We start from the raw sequence: 23,691 nt of genomic DNA, 5'->3' as shown, positions 1-23,691 counted from the left end.
CCAAACTTGCACTTGCGTCTTGTGCAACAGGAACTGATGAGTGTGTGACCTTTAAAATAGCACAAATTACCAGAGCATTTGAAATAATTAGCTTTTCAAAGTGTCCATCTACAGAAATTGCTGCTGCTACTGTTCATTTACTTACAGATAAAAATATATGATTAAAGATGCACTAAAAAGAAAAATAGAACCGTTCTTGGCATCCATGCAATTTTAAAGCTTTTACACACATTCAAAACCTGAAAATGAAATGCAACTAAAAGTAATTGGGAATCTGAACATTTAACAAGAAAAGAATTTTGGCTCCTAAAATAGAAAACATGCCAGTGGGGGGGGGGGAGGAATGAGTGAGGAGTTGTTTTGTAACTAAGATTTTTAGAGTTACTCCATATGTTTCAGATAGAACTCATTTCTACTCAGGTTGCCTTCAAGGGCATTCACTGTCTCAGAATTTATTTTCCCATTTGACTTCTACAATACTTCCATAGTTCTGCTTTGTGAAGTTGCTTCTTAGAAATCATTTGTTTATTAAACACATTTTCTTATGGAAACTGCTGTTTGTCTTCAAGATACTACTTTGAAGAAAATGTGGCAAACAGCTAGTGATGAAAACAGGTTTCTTCCTTTTCAAGGACAGTCTCTTGGGCAGGGTTAACTGAGGCAGGAAGCTATAGGACCACCGTCTTCTCTGAAGAGGGAATCTAAATACTAGTGAATACATTTGGTTTACATGTGTGCAGCAGCTGCATTAGCAAAGAGAAAAAAAAACCCTAGCTTTATTTCCCATTGTTTTCTATGGGGCAGATGTAATTAAAATAGTTTATTTAAAGAGAAAGACTGGCAAACTGGAAATGTTTTCTCTGGATCTCACGGAGACTGAAAATTTCGTCCCTATTTTTGTGAGTTAGATCACGTGGAGTCACCTCTGAAAAAGGAAACTCAGCTCCTCCTAATTTGATTATTTTGCAAATACAGTAAGATTTAACTGAAAGTGTTGGCAATAAATATCTAGTGTTAGATCAGAATATCTTCATATAAAAGTGTAATCTCTAGAGTCCTGCAACAAAGCACAGGATTCAACTAATGTTGGGGTTTTTTTTCCCTCTCCCTATCCCATAAAAAAAGTGGAAATTTCAGATTCTGTTCCATCAACCCCAGTGACAAAGGAGGTGGCCAAGAGATTCTCTACGCCTGATGCTAACCCAGTGTCAACAGAACCAGCCTGGCTCGCGTTAGCCAAGAGGAAAGCAAAAGCCTGGAGTGACTGTCCACAGATCATAAAGTAAACTGTAAAGTTACATCTCCATTGCTGACTATAAATTGCTTTATTTATTCTGCTTTTTACACATGACAAAACTGAAAATGCATGTATAGGAAGGACTGAAAACGGAACTGATTACCATTTTGCTCTAGCTCACTGTAAAGTCTACTCAAGTCATATATTCCATTGCTTTGACAAATAGCTAAAGGAGGTCATGGCAAACATCTCACAGCCAGACTCTCTCAAAAACTTAAGAGTGCTCAGATACTGGATGTAAATTTTAGCAGGTATCATAAGGGCCAGAAGAGAATAAGGGTTCAGAAGCTTCTTAAATTCTGTTGGTATTCGGTTCTGGAATTCTAGATCTCTATGTCTGAGATCTCAGAAATTTTTTCAGAACTTCATTGTTGAAATTGAAGCAAGATGCATGTTTCCTTCTCTTAAGTCATAATTTATTTAAACATATTGAACTGTATGAACTGCCAGTTCTGCCTGCTATTTGAAAGCTTTTTCCCTAAGGAAGAGCTTCAGGATACACCATTCCACATGCAAATGATAAGTAGATAGATGGTACCATCCAAATGCTGAGGTAATTTCTTTCATCACAGGATTAATACACTACATCTATATACCCTCACTTCTAGGAAGAAAACAATTAATCCTACTTAAAAAGCCACCATTTTTTAAACAAATATTATTAAGTCAGGGATTCACTGTTTCTTCTAGCCATCTAAGTGCATCACTGTTTGTGCTTGGCCATATTTATGCTGCATAGAGACAGTGACTGTGGATTAAAACTTTAAAGCAGTTGACTGGACTTAAACTGGAATTAAACCTGTGTGAATGCAGCTGTAGAATTTGTCTCAGTAAGTTCCCACAGGAGTAGGACTGGCAGAACTGAAGTTAACTGAGAACTGAAAGCTAAGTCAGTGAGAGTTTTAGGAGTTTTAACTCTGCATTCTTCCCAATTTTACTCCACATGTAATTTCAGGTAGTTCAGATAACTTCCTGTACTTTGACCAGTATAGCCAGAACACTTCAGAAAGAAGTTTACTTACCCATCTCAGGTATCTGCTGTGGCAATTGAACACTTTATTACTTCGCATAACTAAAACAGAAATGTCCAACCCCTCCCTCTTACAAAAAAAGGATAAAGTCCATAAACGTAATAAAAACGTCACTATCTTCCACATCCCACAGAAATCACTAGGTCTGCATTTTAAAATGTCACCCTATTAAATAAATCAACTGAGTTTGTTTTACAAGCAAGACTTTAAAAAAATTTCAAAGTCTCCTTCTTACAACCATAAGGCTCAAAGGAACCTTTAAGCCTACAACATCATAAAGGGAGACATTTTCATGAAAAGAAATTACATCATTCTAGAATGATACAACATATGCTTCATGGAAGTGTTTTAGCCAAACTGCTGTAAGCAGCATGAGAAACAGCATTTTAAACTACACAGGAAACAGAATGAAAGCTGTTGCTTACCCTGTTCCCAGAACCAAAAGGAGTTTCAGCAAAAGTCATTGTCAAGTACAGCCTTTCCCATCAAACAGAAAACAGGGGCTCAGTATCATGGTTACAGTAGCACAAACAAAATGGATGTTAGATTGAGTATATGTGCAGCAGCAAGATGGGCTTTCTTGTCTTAAGCCATTAGTTTTGCTCAGTTTCATATTTAAGACCAGAATCTCTAAAGTAACTTTTTTTACCATTAATATAAGTAATTAATATGTTTTAAGCAGAAATAAGACAATGCTGCTTGGGAAAAACCCCCAACTTAATGCCTTCAATATCTGAAGATAGAATTGGCCCTGTAATTACTTTCAATCTGCTAGCAGCAGGAATTAGTGCATCTTACAGTCAAATTTGCATTTTTTCCAAGTTTGTTTGCCTGAAGTATGGATCTGTAATAACTAAACTGCCTGAAATCCATCTTTACAATTATTTCTTGGGAGGGGGAGCCAGGTAGAAAAACAGAGAAGGTGAAGTAAATCAGGATGAAAGACACTGGTATTTTGAAAAGCATAGCAAAATTAGGTGCTATTGTGCATGACATAAGGATGCAATTTTCCAATTCAATCCATTTATAGCACATAGAATAGAACTTTCATTAAGGATATGGTCCTAAGCTAAAGCTTCAAAGCAGAGTTTTTTTTCAACCATAAAGGTATCTAGTGTAACAATGGAAACTGTATTATGTACAGTACTTGATGGAAACATTTCTAAAGTGTACACGTTCAACAGTGACATTTCATGTTAAATTAACAAAGATTTGCACTAAATACCAATGAAGTGAAGTGTTACTTTGCTTTAGCTTTGTTGCAGCCATTTCTGATAAAGTACTGGAAATCTGTAAAAATAAATCTAAAACATTACTACCCAGTTTAAAACAGCAAAAATGTTTTAAGAACTGAATAAACCACTATGTAGTATATTGTCTCAATTTTTTGTAACTTATACAAACACAAAATACCATTTCTTTTGACAAGGTTATATATGATTAACCTATATGTTCATATAGTAATGTATAAAAACAACAACATGTATAATTGTGGGGTATTTGTTGTGTACTTTTTTAATTTTTTCAAATGTTTTAAAGTGCAATTGTTTATTATACTGTCATTTTAATTCTTATTAAACTATAACCTGGTCAAAATTATCTAATCATTGATATATGTCCTCTGTGTCTCATTTTGCTAAACATGTAGTTCAGGTTTGCCTTACAAATAGAATTTTCACAGTGCTACAAATGTACTATGTACTCCATAGGATTCAAAGCAGATGGTTCATGAGAGAAAGTAAGATAAGAGTTTCTACTGTATTTGTTTTACAAGACTCTTAGTCAGGGAATGCTCTCAGTGAAGTGTACTTTTGCCACTGCAAGTACTTGATTTGCATTACTAAGACCCCTGGTACTTACTTCTAAGGTGCTAAAGAACACAAAACCCAATTTACACAACCTTTTATTAATAGTTCTTGTGAAGACAATGTAAACAGCATTCCTTCAAGTATCTTAAAAAATTATTTGACAGTGGTTGATTTGAGCAGTGCACACTTCATCTCGGAACTCATACCATACCTGTCATTGAAATTTAGTAAATATTTATAGTGTTATTTCCACTTTAGAATACAAGAGGCAACACCTACTGACTTCAATGGAGTCTAAGTATATGCTAGATTGAATTAAGCCTTGGAGGGCCTAAGTCCATGAAAGATGAATATTCTGTTTGTACAAACTATAGTAAACAGTTTGCTTCTTCCTGGTATATGAAATTCAGGCTATGTCTCCAGAAATCAAGTTAAAAGTTAGATTCGAAAAAGGACTTGGGTTAGCTTGCCTTGGCACAGAAATCTTGACAGACACACAAACATTAGTGTGATGCAAGGAAGAGCCAGGCACAGGTGAAGATGGACTCAGAGGAAGCAAAACACTCCTTCCTCAGAGGCAAGCCCACGATCCAAGCTGTGGAATATGGCACCTTACACACTTTGTCCCCTCTCTGGCAAGGTGCTGAGCAGCCATCCTCCCTCCATCGCTACAGCCAACTGTGGACACTGCCTCATGCAAAATCCTGCCTGCAGCAAAATAGGCAGAGGGGTAGAGAGCACCTGTGAGCTCCTAGTTCACAAATGTAAACAATAAACATAAAGCAGCCTAACATCTTAGCTGTTATTTTTTCCTGTTATATACAGATCTAGACAATAAACATAATCATTTCTACAGCCAACAACAAGCTTTGTTCCCCATACTACAGGTGAAGAGAAAACCTCTCCTGGAAGCTTATATACTCCTTCTGCTGTTCCGCTCTTGGCATTCAGGATCCACACTTTGCCATCTGTAGATACTGCAGCCAAGAGAATTTTGTTATTTAAGTCATCACTTTGGAAAATGAATGGTGTTCCATATACACTTGAAGTGGCTTCAAATTTCCACAGTAAATTACCCTCCATGTTACAGCAGTAGATAAAGCAGTCGTGAGAGCCAAAAAATATTTCTTGCTTAGTAGAACTTGAGAGGCACGGGGATGAAAACACTGGCCCATTAGTGGAAAACTGCCAAACCTACAGAAAGAACATAACCACTCATTATGAAAGGTTTTTCACATTATCAGTTTTACAGCAACTATAATTTTTTAATAGGCTTGTTGTTGATAGGAGAGCATTTCATTTCAAATGTACTCGATTTTGTGTACTAGTGAGTGCTGGTAAATCCTCGTCAAATTGTAAGTTAGGTTTTACACAGAGAGCAAGCAATAAAAGTCTCATAAAATAGATGTGGAAGAGGGAAGAGTTACTACCTTCTGTGAGGCCCATATAAAGATGGCCAGTTTGGGAAAAGAATATTCTTGGGCTGTTGTACAATTATCAATGAACATCAAGAATCCCGTTAATATGCCATTCTTTGGCAGAAAGGCAGATATTCCTTTTGTAATACAGATTTCCTCTGCTTATGCTAACAATGCACAGATCCCTCCTCAAGGGAGTATCGGTTCTGCAACACTGCTGCAAGCAGCGAGCAGGGCATGGGCTAACATGTATTTTATAATCAGAAAAGGCTTAGGAATTGCCATGTATACTGCATCTCAGGCCAACAAACAGCATCAGTTGTTTTAACACCAAATACAAACTACATTTATCTCCAAAGAACTGAAAAAATACTCTCATTTAATTCAATGTGAAGGCTGACACATATTTTACCGGAATTATGATTTGGCAGTTTTTTGATAAATGCATAAATATTCTAAGAAACCTTTACCTCTGAATAACAACCATCTTACAGAAGAGATAGCTTAAACCTGTTTGAAAAACTCCAAATGAAACCATGTCATTTGCTGGCACTACACTTGACAATTTACTTTGGGTATAAGGTCTGAACTAGAAATCCTCTTACCGCATCAGGTAACTTGAGTCTGTGATTTTGCCATGAACTGCATGGACTACCCTAGGCAAACAGTTTTTCTACTTTCTCCTCTCTCTAACAACAGACATTTCTATTTGGTTCACAAAAAGGTATATGTCAATCATTAAGCCACAGAAAACAGTCATAATAAAGTATCTTATTCAGGGTTTTGTGACAGACATAAAAAACCCAAAACACTTTCTTTCACCTTTTCTCCAGAATGAGTGTAACAATATAAGTTTCCATCCACACACCCAACACAGACGTAGTTCTCATTGCAGTGAGGAGAGGAGAAGAGTGGTTTTCCAAGGCTGCTTTTCCAAATCTTACTCCCCGTCACCTGTAAGTGGCAGCATGGAATACCTGATGCTTAACACAACTATAAGAAATAGCACAAAACAACCCTTCCATCACTGCCTCACCCAGCCATTATATAGTGTGGAAAAAAACCCCAAACCCCCAAACCAAAACAACAACAAAAAAACCCACAAAAACAAAAATGTAATCAAAAAGTAGCTTTCTCCCATCCAGAATGCATACCAGAAGCAAAAGTACTCTTCAAATCTTATTCCAACAACTGTATAGTGTTTTACACAGGATAGTCAATACCCATTTTTCCTCCCCCTAGGCAAAGTAATAATGATAATTACTAGTGTATTAATAGTGTAGCAGTAGTTCTAATAAATGCCAGATTCAGCTTTTTATTTCATTCCCAGCACCTCAGTATGTGACAAGGACCAATGAAGTAGAGATACCTTGGAATCAAGTTATATTGTTACTCTAGGACATGTGGCAATTCACTATGACTGTCACAATGCATTCCTAGTGTGTCCTGCACGTTCCCCAGGAATTAGGATTATTAATAAAAATAGGAATGTGCAGACTCACTTGTAGGTGGGTTTCTCAACTACCTGTTACTCTGGATTACAGAATAAAAAAATATCTTTTCTTAAGCACAGCCCACTCTAGCTGCAAAACCACACACACTGGTTTCCTAATGGTAGATTGGCTATTACTGAGGACATTTGTACTGGGTGGAAGGTAAAGGTGATTAGGATTGATGCTCTGTGCTGTTGAGTACAAAAACATTAATAACTTCTTCAAGTCCCCGTTCCTTTTATCAAGCAGGACCAGCTGTAAGCCAACAATGCCTCAGAAAACAATGAAACTGCTCCACATCTATCAAGAATGCCATTTCCCCAGTGCAAAGAACAGAACTGCACTCTGAGATTAAAAGGACAGCTCTTAAATATGGGGAGGGAAACAGTAGGAGGAATGAAGGGGCTTCTTTCTCCATTCTGTTCTGATTTCTGTATGTTTTTTTCCAATCCTACTGTCAAAGGAGGAGCGGGCAGGAAATAAATCTACAGACTTGCTCTCGCTCACTGGTTTTACTGATATGGGACTGACAAGAAACTGATTGCAACTTTACCTACAGTCAGCATGTGAATTTAAGCAAGTCACTTCAGTTCTCCCTATCACCAGATAGATTTCTGAAGTACGAGCACTATTATGGTAACCTTGCATATAATTATAATGCCCCCACATAGAAAATATTTAATGGTAACATATGATCATCTTCCCTTTCATCAGAATAGTGATCTTAACTTCAGAAATACATTTGGTTTCATTTAAACTTGAGATCAGGATGAAAGGCACATAAGCAGAGGTACATACTGGGTTAACAGCCAAGAACAGTCCTCCTAGTGTAGCAACATAGAGGTGATGTGGAAAAGAACTTAGACAAGGAGATGAAAACACAGCTCCACCTTCGCAATGTAACTTCCATATACACACCCTTTTCTGTAAATAATAATATTTCAATTGGAGTTAGAGCTCATCATGTTTACAAAGCCCTTTGAATGTCAAACATTATCAAATACTGTGTTTACTCAGCAAATACTAGTTAAGAAGTGAAGACAATCTACATGCTATGACAGCAACATGTGCCATTGGCCTTCTCTTCCAACAAATAAACTAAATTCAGCTAATCAAAAGGCAGTATCTGCCCCGTTTATTTTTCATCTCCCTCCATCTTCTCATTTATAATATAAGATTCTTTCCCCACCAGAAAACCACAGTTCTATTTCTAACTAGGCACCCTATTCTGAAACACCCATGGAGAATTTAGTAACTAAGAAAATTTGGTTTCAACCAGGACTAATAAGACAAGAACCACAACTGAGAACACCACTGAAACTATTTACTGCCACATAATCCTAACCTTACTTACAGCAGGCCTAACTTTCAGAAGTGTGATTGTGGACTCCTAAGAATACTAACACCAGTGGAACTTCCTCTGGTGTACTACAAACAGACTCTAAACTGGATATTTATTGTTCTATATGTAAAAGTTAGTCAGTCTTCTTACATAAATATCCAAAGCATACACATGTTGGTCATGTGATCCAACGTAGACCAGTCCACTGGCAGGGTCTACAACTGCAGAGCTTTTCACAGTGTCTCCTGTGACAAAAGTCCAGTGTATTTCTCCATCACTGCTTTGAAGCACATACACTAAGCCATCATAACAACCTATGTGGAATAAAACACAACAGGGGAAAAAAGAATAATGATTATTTGCATTTATGGTGTGATTTATGCTGTTAGTTGCATCACTGCTGGAAAGAAATAAGATTATTCATAAGGTAGAGTTTCAAAATATTTTCCAAAGCTCCTCCGGTGTTTTTAGCTCAAAGGTTTTGCTGATACATTCAAAGATGATTGTTCTGTGTGTTTTTTCTAGGTTACATTTAGAATATACTTATTTCACTGTCTTTCTATCAAATTTCTCAGTAACAATATTAGAAGACATAGCAAGTTGCTGAAAAGGGAGAATACAAATTTTTTAAATTACCTCTTTGTCTAGTTTTTGTTTCTGAGAACAAAGGTGTTAAAAGAATAAAGTCTGTAAGTTTTCTAATGAAAACCAAACTGTCATCATAGAAACTCCTTTATGTTAATGAAATATTCAACTTTATTATCAAGAGTAAATAGCAATTAAAATACAAACAAAAAGATGGCAACATTAGACTTGCATTAAAAATCCTCACGACTTGGACATCTGTGCTAATCAGTGATTTAGATGTATTAGCTAAAAAGATGACACTAAGATGAACAATGGCAACTCCACTGACAATGGATACAACAAAACCAAAAAATTATCCCAACATATTCTTCACATTTCCAAAAAGAGTCAAATGAGATAATTATAACTGTGAAAAATAGTATGAATTACCATGTACTGATTTCTAACAATCCATTTTCAAAGACATTTTAAGATTGTATCACCTTTCCATACTTTAAAAAAAACCCCAAAAACCACCAGTTTAAATGCCACACCTTAATCTACCACTAAAAAAGAAACTGTAGCCATTGATTATTCCTTATTAATAAGTTGGGATATAATAAACCGCAAGAGTATATGTTAGATAAGCTCCATCACTCGTTATCATGAAACTTAAATTACTTCTTCCTTCTGTTTCTATTTTACAATAAATGAGTTCTGAGGCAGATATGGAAGTTGATGGATGGGGGACAACCAGAGATAAGAAATATGATTCTCTATCATTCATCTTGTATTTAGAAGAAAAAAGAATTTAAAATGAAGGGTGAAACAAAAGACGTACCAACAACAATGAAATTTCCACACTTGGATACACAGGCAGAAGATTCAATACGATCTCCAAGGGTCTTCTCCCATTTTATTTCTCCCAAATCCAGATCAATTGCCTGCATTGCATGGGAGTGAGAGCCAACATATACACATGCAGATACTTTTTCTTTAGCTGGTATTATAACCAGTGGTGATGCATCAACGCATTTTCTTGTGTTTGACTTCCACCTCACGCACAATGCCAACTCTGTCACTGGCAAATGACAACATTCGGCGTGGATTTGCTGAACAGAGGAACAGTCATTTTTATTTGCCTTGTTTTCAACTGTTAAAATTCTATTCTCCAGTTCAGACCCTTGCACATGGCTTTTCATTACACTTGGAGTCTTGGAATGCAGAAAGCATGGCTGCTGTAGTGGTTCCACTCCTACCTGTACTGTATTTTTGGGCTGCATAGAAGACTTGGTGAAATTCATAGGGAAAAAATGATTTCCTCTGTTCAGTGCAATAAATGGCATTAATCCTGAAGCAATCTCAAGACCTCTTTCAGATGTCAGTTTAATATATTTTCCATGGAATTCCTCTCCACCGCTCCCTCTTAATTTTCTTTTCACAACATTGCCAGGATTCGTTAACTGTTCTTCATCTGGAAACACCATTTTAAGAATATGTCTGTAAACCTCTTCAACTGAGTGGCTGAGAATAACTTCAAGGAGTCCAGGCACAGCTTTGCCTACTAACATCTCAATTTCATCATAAAATCGTAGCGCCTTTAGGGAGTCTCCACCACTGTACAGAAATACTGCATCTTTAGAAATTCCAGTGGAATCACCTGGAAGACCAAGGACAGACTAGAGAAAAAAAGAAGGAGAGAGATACCACAGGTGTTATACCATGTCACACATATAAAACCTCAAGCGGGGTAGAATCCACCTGAACAACAAGAAGTCCTGCTAAAAATCAACAACTGAGAAAATTCGCTGCTCTACAAAAAATCATTGAAACATGTTAGTGCCAACAGAGGGACTGATATATCAAGAATTAGGAGGAACAAGGAAACAGGGAGATACTAGTTCTGTCCTACAAAATGTCTTGCTCAATTCCAATCCTGCAGCCTAAGGAATTAAAGGGAATTGTGATATATATTGATTGACCATTTTCAATACCATTTATTAAGGACAGCTTTGCAGATAAAACATAGATGCCTTTTAATAAAATCAGTTTAGGTGTTTTATTAATAAAACTTATATAAACTGTTCTTTTTTACTTCTGAATTATTTAAGCCATCTACTTACCGACCTACTTTTGAAGTTATAAGCACTTCAGTTCATGAAAGATTTTGCATTTGGCATTGTTACTAAACAAACAGCAATAACTGTGTCGCCTCTCACTGCACTCCCTGCTTATTAAGCCTGGGTGCAAAGTCCAAATCCTTTGGTTTTGGAAGCCACCTTCTGTTGTCCATAATGGGTCTAGGTCATATCCAATCCCTTGGGTTATCATTTCATAGTCATCAATGCAAAAATTACTGGCACAGACAAATAAATTTACTACATTTACTTGCTCAAGTCCTAAGCCACAGCTAATCCCACTTTCAGGTGAAACTTTTAAGTCCACCTTGGAAAAACAAAGTAATACTGTTTGGCATCATATTTCAATACCTTGGAAAACAAGTCTCTAGCACAGAAATTTAGAAACAATACGAACAGGCAGTCCAAGAGACAGTTGTGCAACTGTGCCATCTATTTAAAAAAAGGAATCTTCAGTTTATAATTACCTTGAAAAATAGGGAACTCTACTAACACAGCAGCTATTTTTTTAGAAAGTTTCCATGTCCCAGTTCCTTGTTTTCTTTAGTGATACCTTCTTTTGGCATGAGAAGCAGCATTCAAAAAGCTACTGACAGATTACGTTCTTTCTATGCTAATTGCTTATACCTCATAGCCTTTGGTTTTATCTGATAGAGAAATATAAATGACTCCCTCTCGGCCACTGCAGAGCAACTATATTTAAGTATTAACTGAACAGAAAAGAGCTGTACTGCTTAAATCTATAGGCAGCTAGAATGTTCTGGTTGCATTAGTCATACTTCTTAAAACTGTTTAATTCCTGAGACATGTATAATGATCCACTTGCAAAGATAAAAAGGCAGCTCAAAATACTACCTTCCATAAATACTGCAATCTTTCCCACAATTCCTCTGCGTCATTCAGCTTACTGTCACGCCTTCTGGAGTTTAGATGGTTCTGGTAAATCTTGTTCAGTTCAGACGTATCAACTTTGCCTTTGTAGAAAATAAAGGACAATTTTTTTTTCATTGCTCTTTTAGTAGTAACACTTTCAAAACTTGCAGTTTCAAAACTAGTCACTATATTCTTGTATGTACTTTCTTACTCATGCTCTACTGTATCTGCATTTTTTTACACAGTTGATCAACTACATGAAACCCAGTAAGGGTTTTGAAAATTTACCCTCCCACATAATACCACCTTCAAGGCCTGTTTTTTCCTCAGCTGAAGTAACGGTTCTGTTGCAGATTGCAACAGGAACAACTGAGGAAAGAAATCTGCAGTGTTAAAACTAAATTGATTTTTCCACTACTCTTTGACTCTCAAATGAAACATCACGAAGAAAACATAATACATGGCCATTATTTCCTACTAGGCATTAGTTATCTAATGTACATGTTCTAAAAGCATGAATCAGATACTGCATTTTGGTCAGTAAGAAAAAATAATTTTAAAAAGCAATAGATACCACTAAAACAAGTGGCAAGGGTACTTAATGGCTTCATTTACCATGTGATGTTAAAGGCAAAGCTTTAATCACTACAATCTCATCAGGGACTGCATAGGCTGGTAGATGCTTCTGGAGTTCTTTAAGTGCTTCTCTTTCTTCAAAATCATCTTTGGGTAAAACAAACAGGATAAGTTTTTCCTGTTGATACCAGGTAACTGCACAAGCCTCTACCTGACAAAGAGCTTCAGCAGCCTGTAATTAAAAAATATTAGTCTAGCTTTGAAATGCAAATCTTCATCAATAGAGTAAAAGATGGAAAAAACAATGATTAAAGTGCATGCTTTTAAAAACTGTATTTTTCTCACATTCCTACATAACATCCTATGAAATACCCTCTCTTGTAGCTGAAGCTTGTACTTCACATAAAAATGAACTCAGAGATACATGTATTATTTGCCAAAATGCCATGAATGAGATACAATCCAGGAGTCTGACACTCAATCTTGTAGAACAGTCACTATACTCAGTACTTTTCAGATGTTTATACAGTTCTCAATTCTCCTGGAAGAAACCATACAATAAAACAGATTCCCAAGAACTCAGAAAAAACTCCTCCCTAAATTATGTGACTGGATTTTTTATAATACACCCCCAAATTCCTTTAGACTCCTAAAAGTCATCTGAAAACAAGCAAATACCCATTTCTGATGATAACAATGTGTTCCTTATACCTGCCTTTTTGTAGTGGCATAGTCTACTCTGTTGATGTGAGCACTTACCTGCTGCAGACATTCAATATTAAAACGTTTGCCGTGACGTTTAATCTGATTGTCTTTTCGACCCAAGAAGAACAACTTTGCATTCTTCACTCTAACATAATCCCCTGTTTCTCTCATGGTACCCAGTGGCACAGTTACTTCATCATCAAGAAAGCAGATTCGTTCTTCGCCACCTACACAAAAAAAGATTGTGGTCATATATATTTAATGGCTATCCGTAAATGAAAATCATAAAGAGTGTTTTATCAACTTTTCTTAAACTTTATCGAGCATTATAAGAAATATTGAAAGATTATTATCAATGTCCAAACTTCTGCAATGTACAATTCTGGCTATGCAGTTAATTCAGTTAATACACAGAAATGACTTCAGCTGAGAATGTCAAAATGAAAGAAGGGAGAAAGAAGTCAATATAATGAAGGCACAGTCTGCAGATAAAATGATGGTAATTTCCTGTTCATCATTCCAACAACCTAAAATACCATCAGAAGGTTCCTGGCCCAATCAGAACTTAAAATGCTATATTAATCTGTATATCACAGGCAAATATCAAGTAAAATAATCAATATATTATTAAAACTCAGACAATTAAGAACAGTATCTTAGAAGAATTAGAAATATAAAACAACCTATAAATATTTGTCCCTCGCCTTCAAGAACTGCAGATCCATTGGCATCTCTGACCTCAAGTTTTGTTCCAAGGAGCAGTGATCCCAAAGGTATAGGAAAATCCATTCTAAACATATTAGAGAGAAAAATTGGAAGTCTTTCCCTTCTGAACACAAAACAACTGTCCCAGAAACCAGGTAGCCTGTAGTTTTTTAAAGGACTGGTATTAGACCAAAAGTAGATGCCTGGGACTTCTTTCTACAAATGCTTCTTCTTTAAAAACGTATCAATTTCTTAAAAATTAAAAACCTTATCAGTGTTCATGGGTGTCATTAATATATACCAGAAAAAACCCACAGAATGATAGAAAATAAGGCCTGAATGGACCCTGAAATACCCTGAGAGAACCCCAAGCATTTCAGTTAACTTTTAAGTCTCCCCAATTAAAACATCCATCAAGTCAACCAATTTAAACATGTGCAACTGCTTTTTAACTCGTTTTTCCCTAATTTGAGCTCTTACTCTATTTTAGTAAGTACAGTTAAGAGAAGTTCAGAAAAAGATTTAGAAAACGCTCATTTCAGAAAAGACTGAAATACAAGAAACTATCATTTCAATGTTGTGTATCTATTTATAGACTTCTCTTGAACTACTGACCAACTCCTTCCTTTCCCTTCATTCTCCAGCCTCTTCAAGCAGTTGCAGGACCTCATTTATTGAATATAGAAGCTATTTCTGAGTGGGAGTATAGAATCATGTATTTTCCTCAGTAAAGCAAAACCTAAAACTTAAAGCAATTTAAAATAACGTTGGCATGGATTCCAGTTTAATTTCTATTTTAAAGTATTACACTTCATGTTTGAACTCAGAGAAAATTAGTTTTACATGAGAATTTAATAATACTTCATGACAATCCACCATTTTTAGTCTTCAAGGGTTTAAGCATCAGGTTAATATATCACATCATTTGTGCAAACCATCCCATTTTGTAGGACACATTTAACTCAAATTGCATGTATAATTATTATGCCATGGAGTAATTACACATTTCAGAGAGCAAACAAAACACTGAGATAACTGGAAGTACCTTTCATGACTCTATAAAATAATATGGGAAAAAAAAGGCCAAACAAAGGAACAAGTCAGAAACTGAGTGAAAAATGACAGAGTGATAAATGATGAAAAGGAAGTCCTTCTTGAAGCTTAAGTAAAATTACTGTGAAACCCTGGGTGAGCCACCGTGGACACATTTCTGTCATCGACACTACTAAAATAGGGGGGAGGAGTGGCTGTACTGGTTCATGAAATAATGGATTAGTCTATTTCTACATAAAACCCAAATGTAACAACTTCTACCAGTGTAAACACTCATGAGGACTCAGTAGTCCTGGTAACAGGAGACTGAGGTTCTATTTCTGGTGATTTTCATCATTCACATGCCAAGCCATTGAGAACAGTGAATTTTCCTACCTAAAATCAGCACTAAAAACCTCCTCAGGAATCTTGTAGCAAGTGGCCCAGCTTGACACTTCAGTAATACCATAGAGATTAAAAATACTTGTTTTGTTCTCCTCGTGCTTCCAACTTTTCAAAAGACTCAGTACGGGAAATGCTTCACCACCAAGGGCTAAGACACGAAGTGACGTATTTGCAGACAACACTCTTGATTTAATAATGTGAGCTCCAAACCTCCTGAGAAGTGTTGGTGTTGCCTGAAAGATACATATTTTTAAAAGAAAAGAGAAAGACCTGTTACATTTTGTCACTATATGTGTACCTCTCTTCCTGCTTTATCATATCTACTGCATAGCTGCCTTATGGATGTACTTTAAAACATCTATGTATAATAGATGGCATCAACCATCACACTGGTGTTTTGTGAGATTTTGTTGCTTATGTAAGGCCTTTAATGAGTACTGTCAGCACCAACCTATGTTCTTCTGCATGGCTTCTTTACTCAGATGTGTTACGGATTCCCTTTTGTCTCAGCTATTACCTCAAGTGTATGCACATTAGTTCTTATGTTAATTACCTGGAAACAAAAAGCAACACAGTATTCTCTTCATGTTATTGTTTGAACCTTTTTTCCCTTAATTCCAAAATGTTACAGCAAAAATATAACCTATGCATCTGATTAACCTGAATATAGAACATTTAAAGACCTTACATAACACTAAAAATTCCTAGGATGTCAGTTTCTGGGTTGTCCTTGATTTGTGTAAATAGAACAGTTTACAAGAATTAGAATTTCTCAAAGCTTTCACATCACACTAAAATAAGCACGGGGAAAAGATATGAAATTCAAATCCCCCAAACCCAAATCAGTTTCCTTAAACAACTATTTATATAAAACTATTGGTGATGTAGAGTCCTTTCACTGAAAGGAAAAAACTATAAGTCGTTTTACCAGACACATTTCACTCTCATTCTTGCCTACTTTTCTAGTAAGAGGACTGGAAAATTAATGGGATGATTTCTTACCAGACTCTTTTTCTCTAGTAATAGATGAAGACCATCTTCTTTCAACTGATAATTTTAATTTTAGTGAGTTACAGCAGCAACAACAACAACAAAAAAACCCAACCAACCAAAAAAGACGGGAAACATTTACACTCTTCCCTCCCTCATAATCACTTTTTAGATTTTTCAAGTCTTCTCAAAAAAGTTAAGGTGGGAGGTAATGCCTTTCTATTATTTAAGAAGCATCATAAAATTACTCATCCATCAGTTAAGCTGTAAGGAGAACATTTTTGTCAATTATTTGGCTAAGAAGCCCTTCCTTCACTGATTAGGGCAGTGATCAAAAAAAAAAACCCAAACAAAGCAAATCAAACTTTTCTTAGAAAGGCATCTCAAAAACCTTCATTCACAAAATTTTGCCCTTCTCTATTACTGCTTAACAAATGTATCTCTAAAAGTCTTAAAGCACATACTTAAAAAATCTTGCTAATAGAGAGAAATATCTGAGACTTTTTTTTCTAAAAACAACTGCGCTAAACTGATCATGAAACTTGTATGTCATAGGATAATGTACACCATTTATAGCAATCTTCAAAAATCAAAGTAAGAGCAGAGAATAGCTACAAAAGATTTGTAACTAATGGATTTTTTTCTGCTGTGGAATCTTCAGCCAGCTACTCACTAATCTTAAATTTACACCCTACGATCTCAACTAACACCATTCTTACCAAAAAAACCAGGAAATGGAACAGGGTCTGGAACAAATCCTACAAGGAGCAGCTGAGGGAGCTGGGGGTGTTTAGCCTGGAGAAAAGGAGGGGCTCAGGGGTGACCTTAGTGCTCTCTACAACTGCCTGAAAGGAGGGTGTAGATAGGTGGGGCTCGGTCTCTTCTCCCAGGTAACAACTGACAGGACAAGAGGAACAGGACAGGACTACAGGCACAGGCTAGGCTTATTCAGCCACACTGAATAAGTAATTCAAGTAAATTTTGCAAACTTTAAAACTATTAAAATTGACATCATACAGAAGATGACCTACTTAAGACATAAGAGATGCATGAAGCCTCACCAGGTGACATGAAAACAGTAAGTACTGCTCTGAAATCAATTGTTACCTTGTTCTCGTTATTGTAAAAATGACAGTTTACCACCATATATATAGCACTGGTTTAGTTGTACTTTTAGCATAAAAACTACCATTAAAAGTAGTTTATGACTAAAGGCTCCAAGATCAAGCCCATTAAAAAGTGCTTTAAATGTCTGTAACAGTTTACTCTATTACCAGATTCTTCACAACAAAAAGTTTAATTAACAGAATACTTAATTTAATTCTTAATAAGTAAAGGTTTCTTAAAATAGTATTTAGCTCAGTGTTTTCTATCACAAAATGTTTGAGGTTTTGATCAAATGGTAATTTTTTAGACAGCTAGCACTCTACAACAAAAAGGATAGCTATTGCCTTTGAGCAAGAACACTCCTGGTCCTATTAACATTAGCATCTAGGCTGATGAAAAAGCAGTACACCTTAGCAAAAGTGAGAAGCAAGACACTGGAGACACTTAGGTTTTGCCTACCTGCAACACTGTCACATGGTGGTGGTGAAACAGAGCAGCAGAGAGCTCCACAGGCATCATTTTCACAGTGTTTGGTACGACAAGAATAGAGGCTCCACTTGTTAGAGCGATGAACAGTTCAACCACAGACGGGTCAAATGTGAGAGGAGAAGCCAGGAATAGCACATCATCCTGTGTGATCTCAAAAATGGATCTAAAATAGGAAAGCTAGGAATTACAAATCTGATGCATGCGGTCAAAAAAGCCTTCCAAACTAGAAGAATGAAAGCATGAAAGAAATGTGCATTAGCAAAGCTCAGATCTTAAGGGCTCCGAGTATGTGGACAGGTAATTTGAGCAAGAGCTCCTGGACTGTAACTGCTGATTTCACTAATGATGTGTTTTATGAAGATACCCGCCATATTACACACCAACAGAGTTCACTGAAAGGCATATTTCAACTAACAGATGCTCATTTAAAAAAAAGGATTAAAAAAAAAAACAAAGGAAAAGAAAAAAAAAGGAAGAAAAAAGATTTTATTTTCCATAATAGATTTGTTTTTATATGAAATGAAACAGAAAGAAACCTGCATAGCCTAAAAAGGAATGAAGACTTAAAAACTACAGAACACAGTAAATATAACTGTGAACAAATGATTCATTTTGTTGTCTATTTCTTTTAAGCCACAAGCCAGACGACGATACAAAACTTAGAGCAACAGCATACTATTTGAAGCACAGCCCTCAAAAATGAAGGCAAAGCACCATATAATACTGATAGAGAAAAGAAGTTTTATGATTCTGCTTGGAAATAAAAGCAAAAAACCACAAAGGCAGATAAGGAGGAAGAAGCCTAGCTGTGTCAGCAAAAACCCTACCTACACTCCTCTGAAGTATTAAAAAAAAATCCTTAAAACATCAAATTTGTAAAAGCATTTGAAAGGAAAACTGAAAACCACACTTACTTAAGATGCTGAATATTTGGCACTATACATTTATGAGGCACTCTGACTATTTTGGGGATCCCTGTAGTTCCTGATGTATGCAGGACATATGCTAAAGTGTGTTTCTGGCCAGCATCCATGTATCCTCCTTCTGATGTTTTTACTTTGGTTTGATCTGGGCAAATGGTATATCCTGGCTGTGAGTTATCCACAGCTTTGAAAGGTTCACATTTACTTCTCATATTGTCTGCTTGTGAACTTAAATCAGTGTTGCTTGAGCTCATTTGGAAGAGAGTTAAACCAATATGTTCTATGGCGGAGGAATTGTGGTAAAAACAGCCAGGATGGGACATCCGGAATTTCTGCAAGAGAAAATGAACAACTCAGACAGTGGAAGTCAGGAGGCACTGTTGTTGTTCTACTGTGTGCAATGAAATAGGAAACAGCATTTCATACAAACAAACTGTGATTTTTTTATACCTCCACTTTTGGAGGACACACATCAGACAGTTACAAGCTCGTGTATTTCTATAAATTGAGTGAACACAGACTTCATGAATATGAAATAAACAGTTATCTGAGCAAATTAAAAAAGAAAGAAATATACAAAAGAACGCTGCAGAAGACCAAGGAATCTGAATTATAACTTGTCTACTCCCTTTGCAATGAGTGAGGGTGTAAGATTTGAGAGGAGTTAGACAAAGATAAACCAAAGTATTAAATGCAGGAGCTTATTTTAATTATTGCAGATTTCCAGCTCTCAACCTTGACATATAAAGAAACAAGTCTGGAAAAGTCTTCCGATGTTAGTGACCAACAAGGCTGCCTGAACAACAGTGTAACAGGAAAGACGGCACTTTCTTTTTGAAGAGGGAAGAAGCATTTTGTACTTCTGATTTTAAAGATGTTCTTTTCTGAATAAGAAGGACAACCCTTTGCCATGAAAAAACAAAAGCACTCCATCCAAGCTTATTAAAACAGAATTCAATCTGCATATCTACATGTTTAAACTGCTCTTTAATGCTTCCTGTAGAACCATGAACACTTACATTCGTTTTGTCATTCTCAACAAGAATATATTGAAGATTGCTTTTCTTCATGAAGTAAGTGGATATGGCTGGTGGTGCATCTGGATCAATAGGTGAATAGGCAGCTGGAACTTGAAGGATTCTAATAAAACACAAATGTTTTAAACAATTAAAAAAAACCATAAGAAAATCCTCCTAGATTTTTCTAGAATTTCTTTTAGACTTTTATAGTTGCCTGAGCTAGAAAATGTAGTCATGACTTTTAAAGATCTTGTTGGTAACCAAGTAGGATGAAAATCAGTGTTGCCTTTTGTTTTTTTACTGCAAGGCAAAAGATTAAAGCTAGATGAAAACATTCAATATTTCTGGCCAAGCAAGTCAGCGACGACAAAAGGTATCACTGACATCAACACTGTCACATTTTAAAACCTGCTACTGACTAGAACAGAAACATAAGCTTTCCATTTACCCACATACAACATGTACGAACGTATTCTAAAAAGTACCAAAGGCCTGCACGCTGAAAACACTTTTCCACGAGTCTAAAGAATGCAGCGTAAGAAAATCTAAGCACTCACTGGGATGTCTTTCCTACACGGCAGGCGGAGGGGCTCCCTGCCCCGCGCTCCCGCTCACTGCCCCCTCTAGCGGCGCTCCCGGATAACCACAAGCGCTGGAATTCGCTACCGCCCCGAAAATCAAAGCGAGTAAGTGGCGACTAAAGTATGAAGGGTCCCCAAAAAACCTCACATTTGCTCTGCTCTTGGGTTCTGTACTGTACGTGTGTCCTGTACTGTACGTGCAATTTATTATACTTCCTCTCTGTGCAAGTGGTTTGCCACTGCAGTAACGCCAAGGTCCTGAATGGAGACATGCGAACAGCAGCATCCTGCACGCTCCTAGAGCCGCTTGTGTCAGTAAGCATGTAATGGGATACAGGACAAATCAGGCTGCAAGGGACCTCAGTACGCCGAGTTCGACCTCCTGCTCAGGCAGAGCCAGCTATGACACCAGACCAGGTTGTCCAGGTCTTTGTCCAGTCAGGTTTTGAACACCTCCAGGGATGGTGCCTGCACAACATTTCAGAGCAACCTGCTCCACTGCTGCACTGGGGCAAAAGCATTTCCTGACCAGTGAGAAAGTTCCTCAGTGCTTGTGGGAGGTTTATGATTACAGTGCTTGCTCACTCCACTGAAATCCTCATACTCCACTGTGGTACCTCTTCTTGTGCCATTGTGTATTTTACATGTGGTGTGACAATAGGAAAATCCCGACACAGTCCATGCCCCAGGAAGCACAACTACTGCTGTATTCATCACCTGACAAAAATATGCTTGTGATCCTGTGATTGTCTAATACATCATAAATGCCAGAAATACAAAAGATACCTATATAAAAGATCCAAACATTAGAACTCATCAACAGGAGCAGGATTTTAAAAATTGCTGGATTAACATGAGTGTTGTGATCACATGCATTTCAACTTCCTAGCCATTAGTTAATCAATATCGCTTTAGTGTTACACTGCTCATTACTTTCTGCAATATTTGTAATGGAACATTAAATGTATATTCATTTAGCTTAAAACACGGAATTGGCATTCAGAGCATCTCTTTGCCAGCAAGACAACACATTAAAAAAACCTGCACAGTTCTTTTCTCAATAGATATTTCTGTCAGATCACTTCCAGTTGAAAACAAGCAGAACAAAGATACTAGTCATTAATTTTTCTGTATTCCTATAAACATGCTAAATCACTTTTAATGAAAGCATGCAGTTACAGAGAGTTTACAACTTTAGAACTTAAGATTCAGAAATATTTTAGCAATGTCTTTTCAAAAAATCGTAACATTGCCATCTTTTTCCCTAAACGACGCAAGACCCAGCACCCTGACTGCACTACTATGCTATTACTATATTTTTTGTTGTTATTAGAAATCTAAACAAACTGTAAATTTTGCTTTAACAGAGATGACCCTTAGAAAACCAACAGAGTGCAAGCATTCAAACCATTACCCCAAGATCCAAGACGGCAGGTTTATTCCTGGATAGCAGTAAAGGCCTATTTCACATTTGCCTTGGTGGTCACAGTGCTTCTGAAGGAAAGCTGTCAGTTCTACGGCAAGCTCGACCACCGTGGCGTAGGTGTAGAAGGCTGGAGGTTTCCCAGTGCATTCATCAAACCAAACTGCTGCTCTGTCCGAGTGCAGGCTGGCTGCCCGAGCCACCAGCTCCTGAAGCGTCATTGCGGCTGCATCGCTTCAGTCCCCCTGCAAGAACCAGAGCAGACTGCACTGTCACCTCCTCACTTTCAACACTTCAGTCGGACTATAAGGCACACAAAACACTACCAGGAAGGAAAAAAAAAGAGATCCATGGCAGAGAACACACAGCTCTATCATACCTTAGACTGCACAAGGTGCAAAGCTGTATTCTTGACTTGTACAGAGATAGTTTGTTCCTCACCGGTACACTTTTATTTTTATAAAGCTGGGCATCACTGAATTAATAACTTCACTAACACAACTTAATTCATAACTCTTTCAATGGAATTGTGAAATACGAATCGTTCCTTCACAAGCAGAAACTCGCAACACGTGAACTTTTAGGGCACTGCTCGTGCTGGTGCCCGCTTCTGCCCCACGAGCCCTCCCGCCAAGCCCGTACCGGTGCCCAGACGGATCCGGGCTATGGCCCCCGCTCGCCTCTTTTAGGTAGATAAACGGGGTAACCCCCGTTTCCACACGGGGCGGGCACGGCCCGGCACTTCCCGGCGCTCCTCGGAATCCCCGCCCGCGGCACTTCCCGGCGCTCCTCGGCGTCCCCGCCCGCGGCACTTCCCGGCGCTCCTCGGAATCCCCGCCCGCGGCACTTCCCGGCGCTCCTCGGAATCCCCGCCCGCGGCACTTCCCGGCGCCCTCCTGGCCCCGCCCCAGTCCGGCAGCGGCGGCGCCTCCGATTGGCTGGGCGCGAAAATACCGCGCTCTCATTGGCCAGGGGCCGTCGCGCCGTTTGGACATCAACAAGCAGCGCCTGCTCCGCCAGAGGCCTCCGCCATTGCTGCCTGAGGGAAGGAGGGAGAAGAGAGGAATAGCGAGTGCGCCAGAGCCTTCCCCGCTGTCCCCGGCAGGCATGGGAAAGGTGCTAAAACAAATGGAGATGGCTGGGGCGAAGGGCAGGGTTCCCCCGCCACGCTCACAGTTCGCTCCTCTCCGTCCCCGTGTCCCCGTCCCCCCCTCCCGAGGAGGTGGTACGGGCCTTCCTGCCGGTGGGTACCGCCGTGGGCGGGCGGGGATGTCACGTCCGGGCTGTGGAGCGGGTGCTCCGCCCTTCCACTGTGCTCGGGTTGGGAGATCATCGCACCACCCCCAGGAGCGGCTCCTGCAGCAACCCCTGAACTATGCTCTGGAGCGGCCCGTGCAGCCAGCCCACGCCCGGCTCCCCGCGGGGCGAACGGCAGCGGCCGGGGTGGGCTTCCACCCCCGGATACGATTTAGGGCCGCCAGCGGGGACTGAGGGTGACGGTAGCGGGAGCCGTTCTGGGCGGGGGGCACCGGTACTGCGCTGGGGGCTGCGTGCGTGATTCAATGACACAAAGTCATAGAATCATGAAATGTTAAGGGTTGAAAGGGACCTTAAAAATCCTCTAGAGTTCCAGCGCCCTGCTGTGAGCAGGGACACCTTTCACTAGACCAAATTGCTCAATGGCCTATCCAACCTGACTTGGAACACTTCCCAGGGATGGGGCATCCACACCTCTGGGCAACCTGTTGTCAGTGCCTCACCACCCTCAC

At 38.4% G+C, this 23,691-nt stretch overlaps 2 protein-coding genes across 8 annotated transcripts in view; one reads left to right on the top strand and one right to left on the bottom strand.

Moving 5' to 3' along the window:
• Positions 1-3,939, top strand: part of CRACD (capping protein inhibiting regulator of actin dynamics) — a 108,725-nt gene extending 104,786 nt beyond the window's left edge. For all 5 annotated transcript variants that reach the window (XM_020584747.2, XM_020584746.2, XM_020584745.2 and 2 more), the window contains one exon: positions 1,126-3,939. In XM_020584747.2, the coding sequence (XP_020440336.2) occupies positions 1,126-1,286 (161 nt within the window). In that variant the 3' untranslated portion in view covers positions 1,287-3,939. The remainder of the gene's footprint in view (positions 1-1,125) is intronic.
• A 274-nt stretch (positions 3,940-4,213) lies between these two features.
• Positions 4,214-22,779, bottom strand: AASDH (aminoadipate-semialdehyde dehydrogenase). Of its 3 annotated transcripts, none has more exons than XM_010401636.3 (15): positions 22,565-22,779; positions 21,914-22,167; positions 19,919-20,039; positions 18,891-19,231; positions 17,947-18,139; positions 15,382-15,623; positions 13,932-14,038; positions 13,303-13,475; positions 12,583-12,775; positions 11,950-12,068; positions 9,798-10,635; positions 8,540-8,703; positions 7,846-7,971; positions 6,377-6,508; positions 4,214-5,330 (listed from the first exon to the last, which is right to left on the bottom strand). In XM_010401636.3, exons 2-15 carry the CDS (start codon positions 22,141-22,143, stop codon positions 4,932-4,934), a joined length of 3,378 nt encoding a protein of 1,125 aa, XP_010399938.1. In that variant the 5' UTR covers positions 22,144-22,167; positions 22,565-22,779; the 3' UTR covers positions 4,214-4,931. The 3 variants fall into 3 exon arrangements, with proteins under 3 accessions (XP_010399938.1, XP_019142621.1, XP_010399939.1); XM_010401637.3 differs by lacking the exon at positions 22,565-22,779 and adding an exon at positions 22,302-22,556 and having other exon boundaries at positions 4,932-5,330; XM_019287076.1 differs by lacking the exons at positions 13,932-14,038; positions 17,947-18,139; positions 18,891-19,231; ... (1 more) ...; positions 21,914-22,167; positions 22,565-22,779 and having other exon boundaries at positions 15,382-15,550.
• Positions 22,780-23,691: the final 912 nt, after the last annotated feature.

This window comes from Corvus cornix, chromosome 4 (genome assembly GCF_000738735.6).
Source record: "Corvus cornix cornix isolate S_Up_H32 chromosome 4, ASM73873v5, whole genome shotgun sequence".
Classification (NCBI taxonomy): domain Eukaryota; kingdom Metazoa; phylum Chordata; class Aves; order Passeriformes; family Corvidae; genus Corvus; species Corvus cornix.
Note: the sequence above shows the minus strand (reverse complement) of the source record. Positions and strands in the feature narration are given on the sequence as shown.

Coding starts and splice junctions, on each gene's coding strand:
- AASDH (XM_010401636.3), bottom strand. CDS start 22,143: ATGACGCTTCAGGAGCTGGTGGCTCGGGCAGCCAGCCTGCACTCGGAC. Junction 20,040..21,913: donor CTGCCGTCTTGGATCTTGGG/GTAATGGTTTGA, acceptor GTGTTTTATTAG/AATCCTTCAAGTTCCAGCTG. Junction 19,232..19,918: donor TTGAGAATGACAAAACGAAT/GTAAGTGTTCAT, acceptor TTTCTCTTGCAG/AAATTCCGGATGTCCCATCC.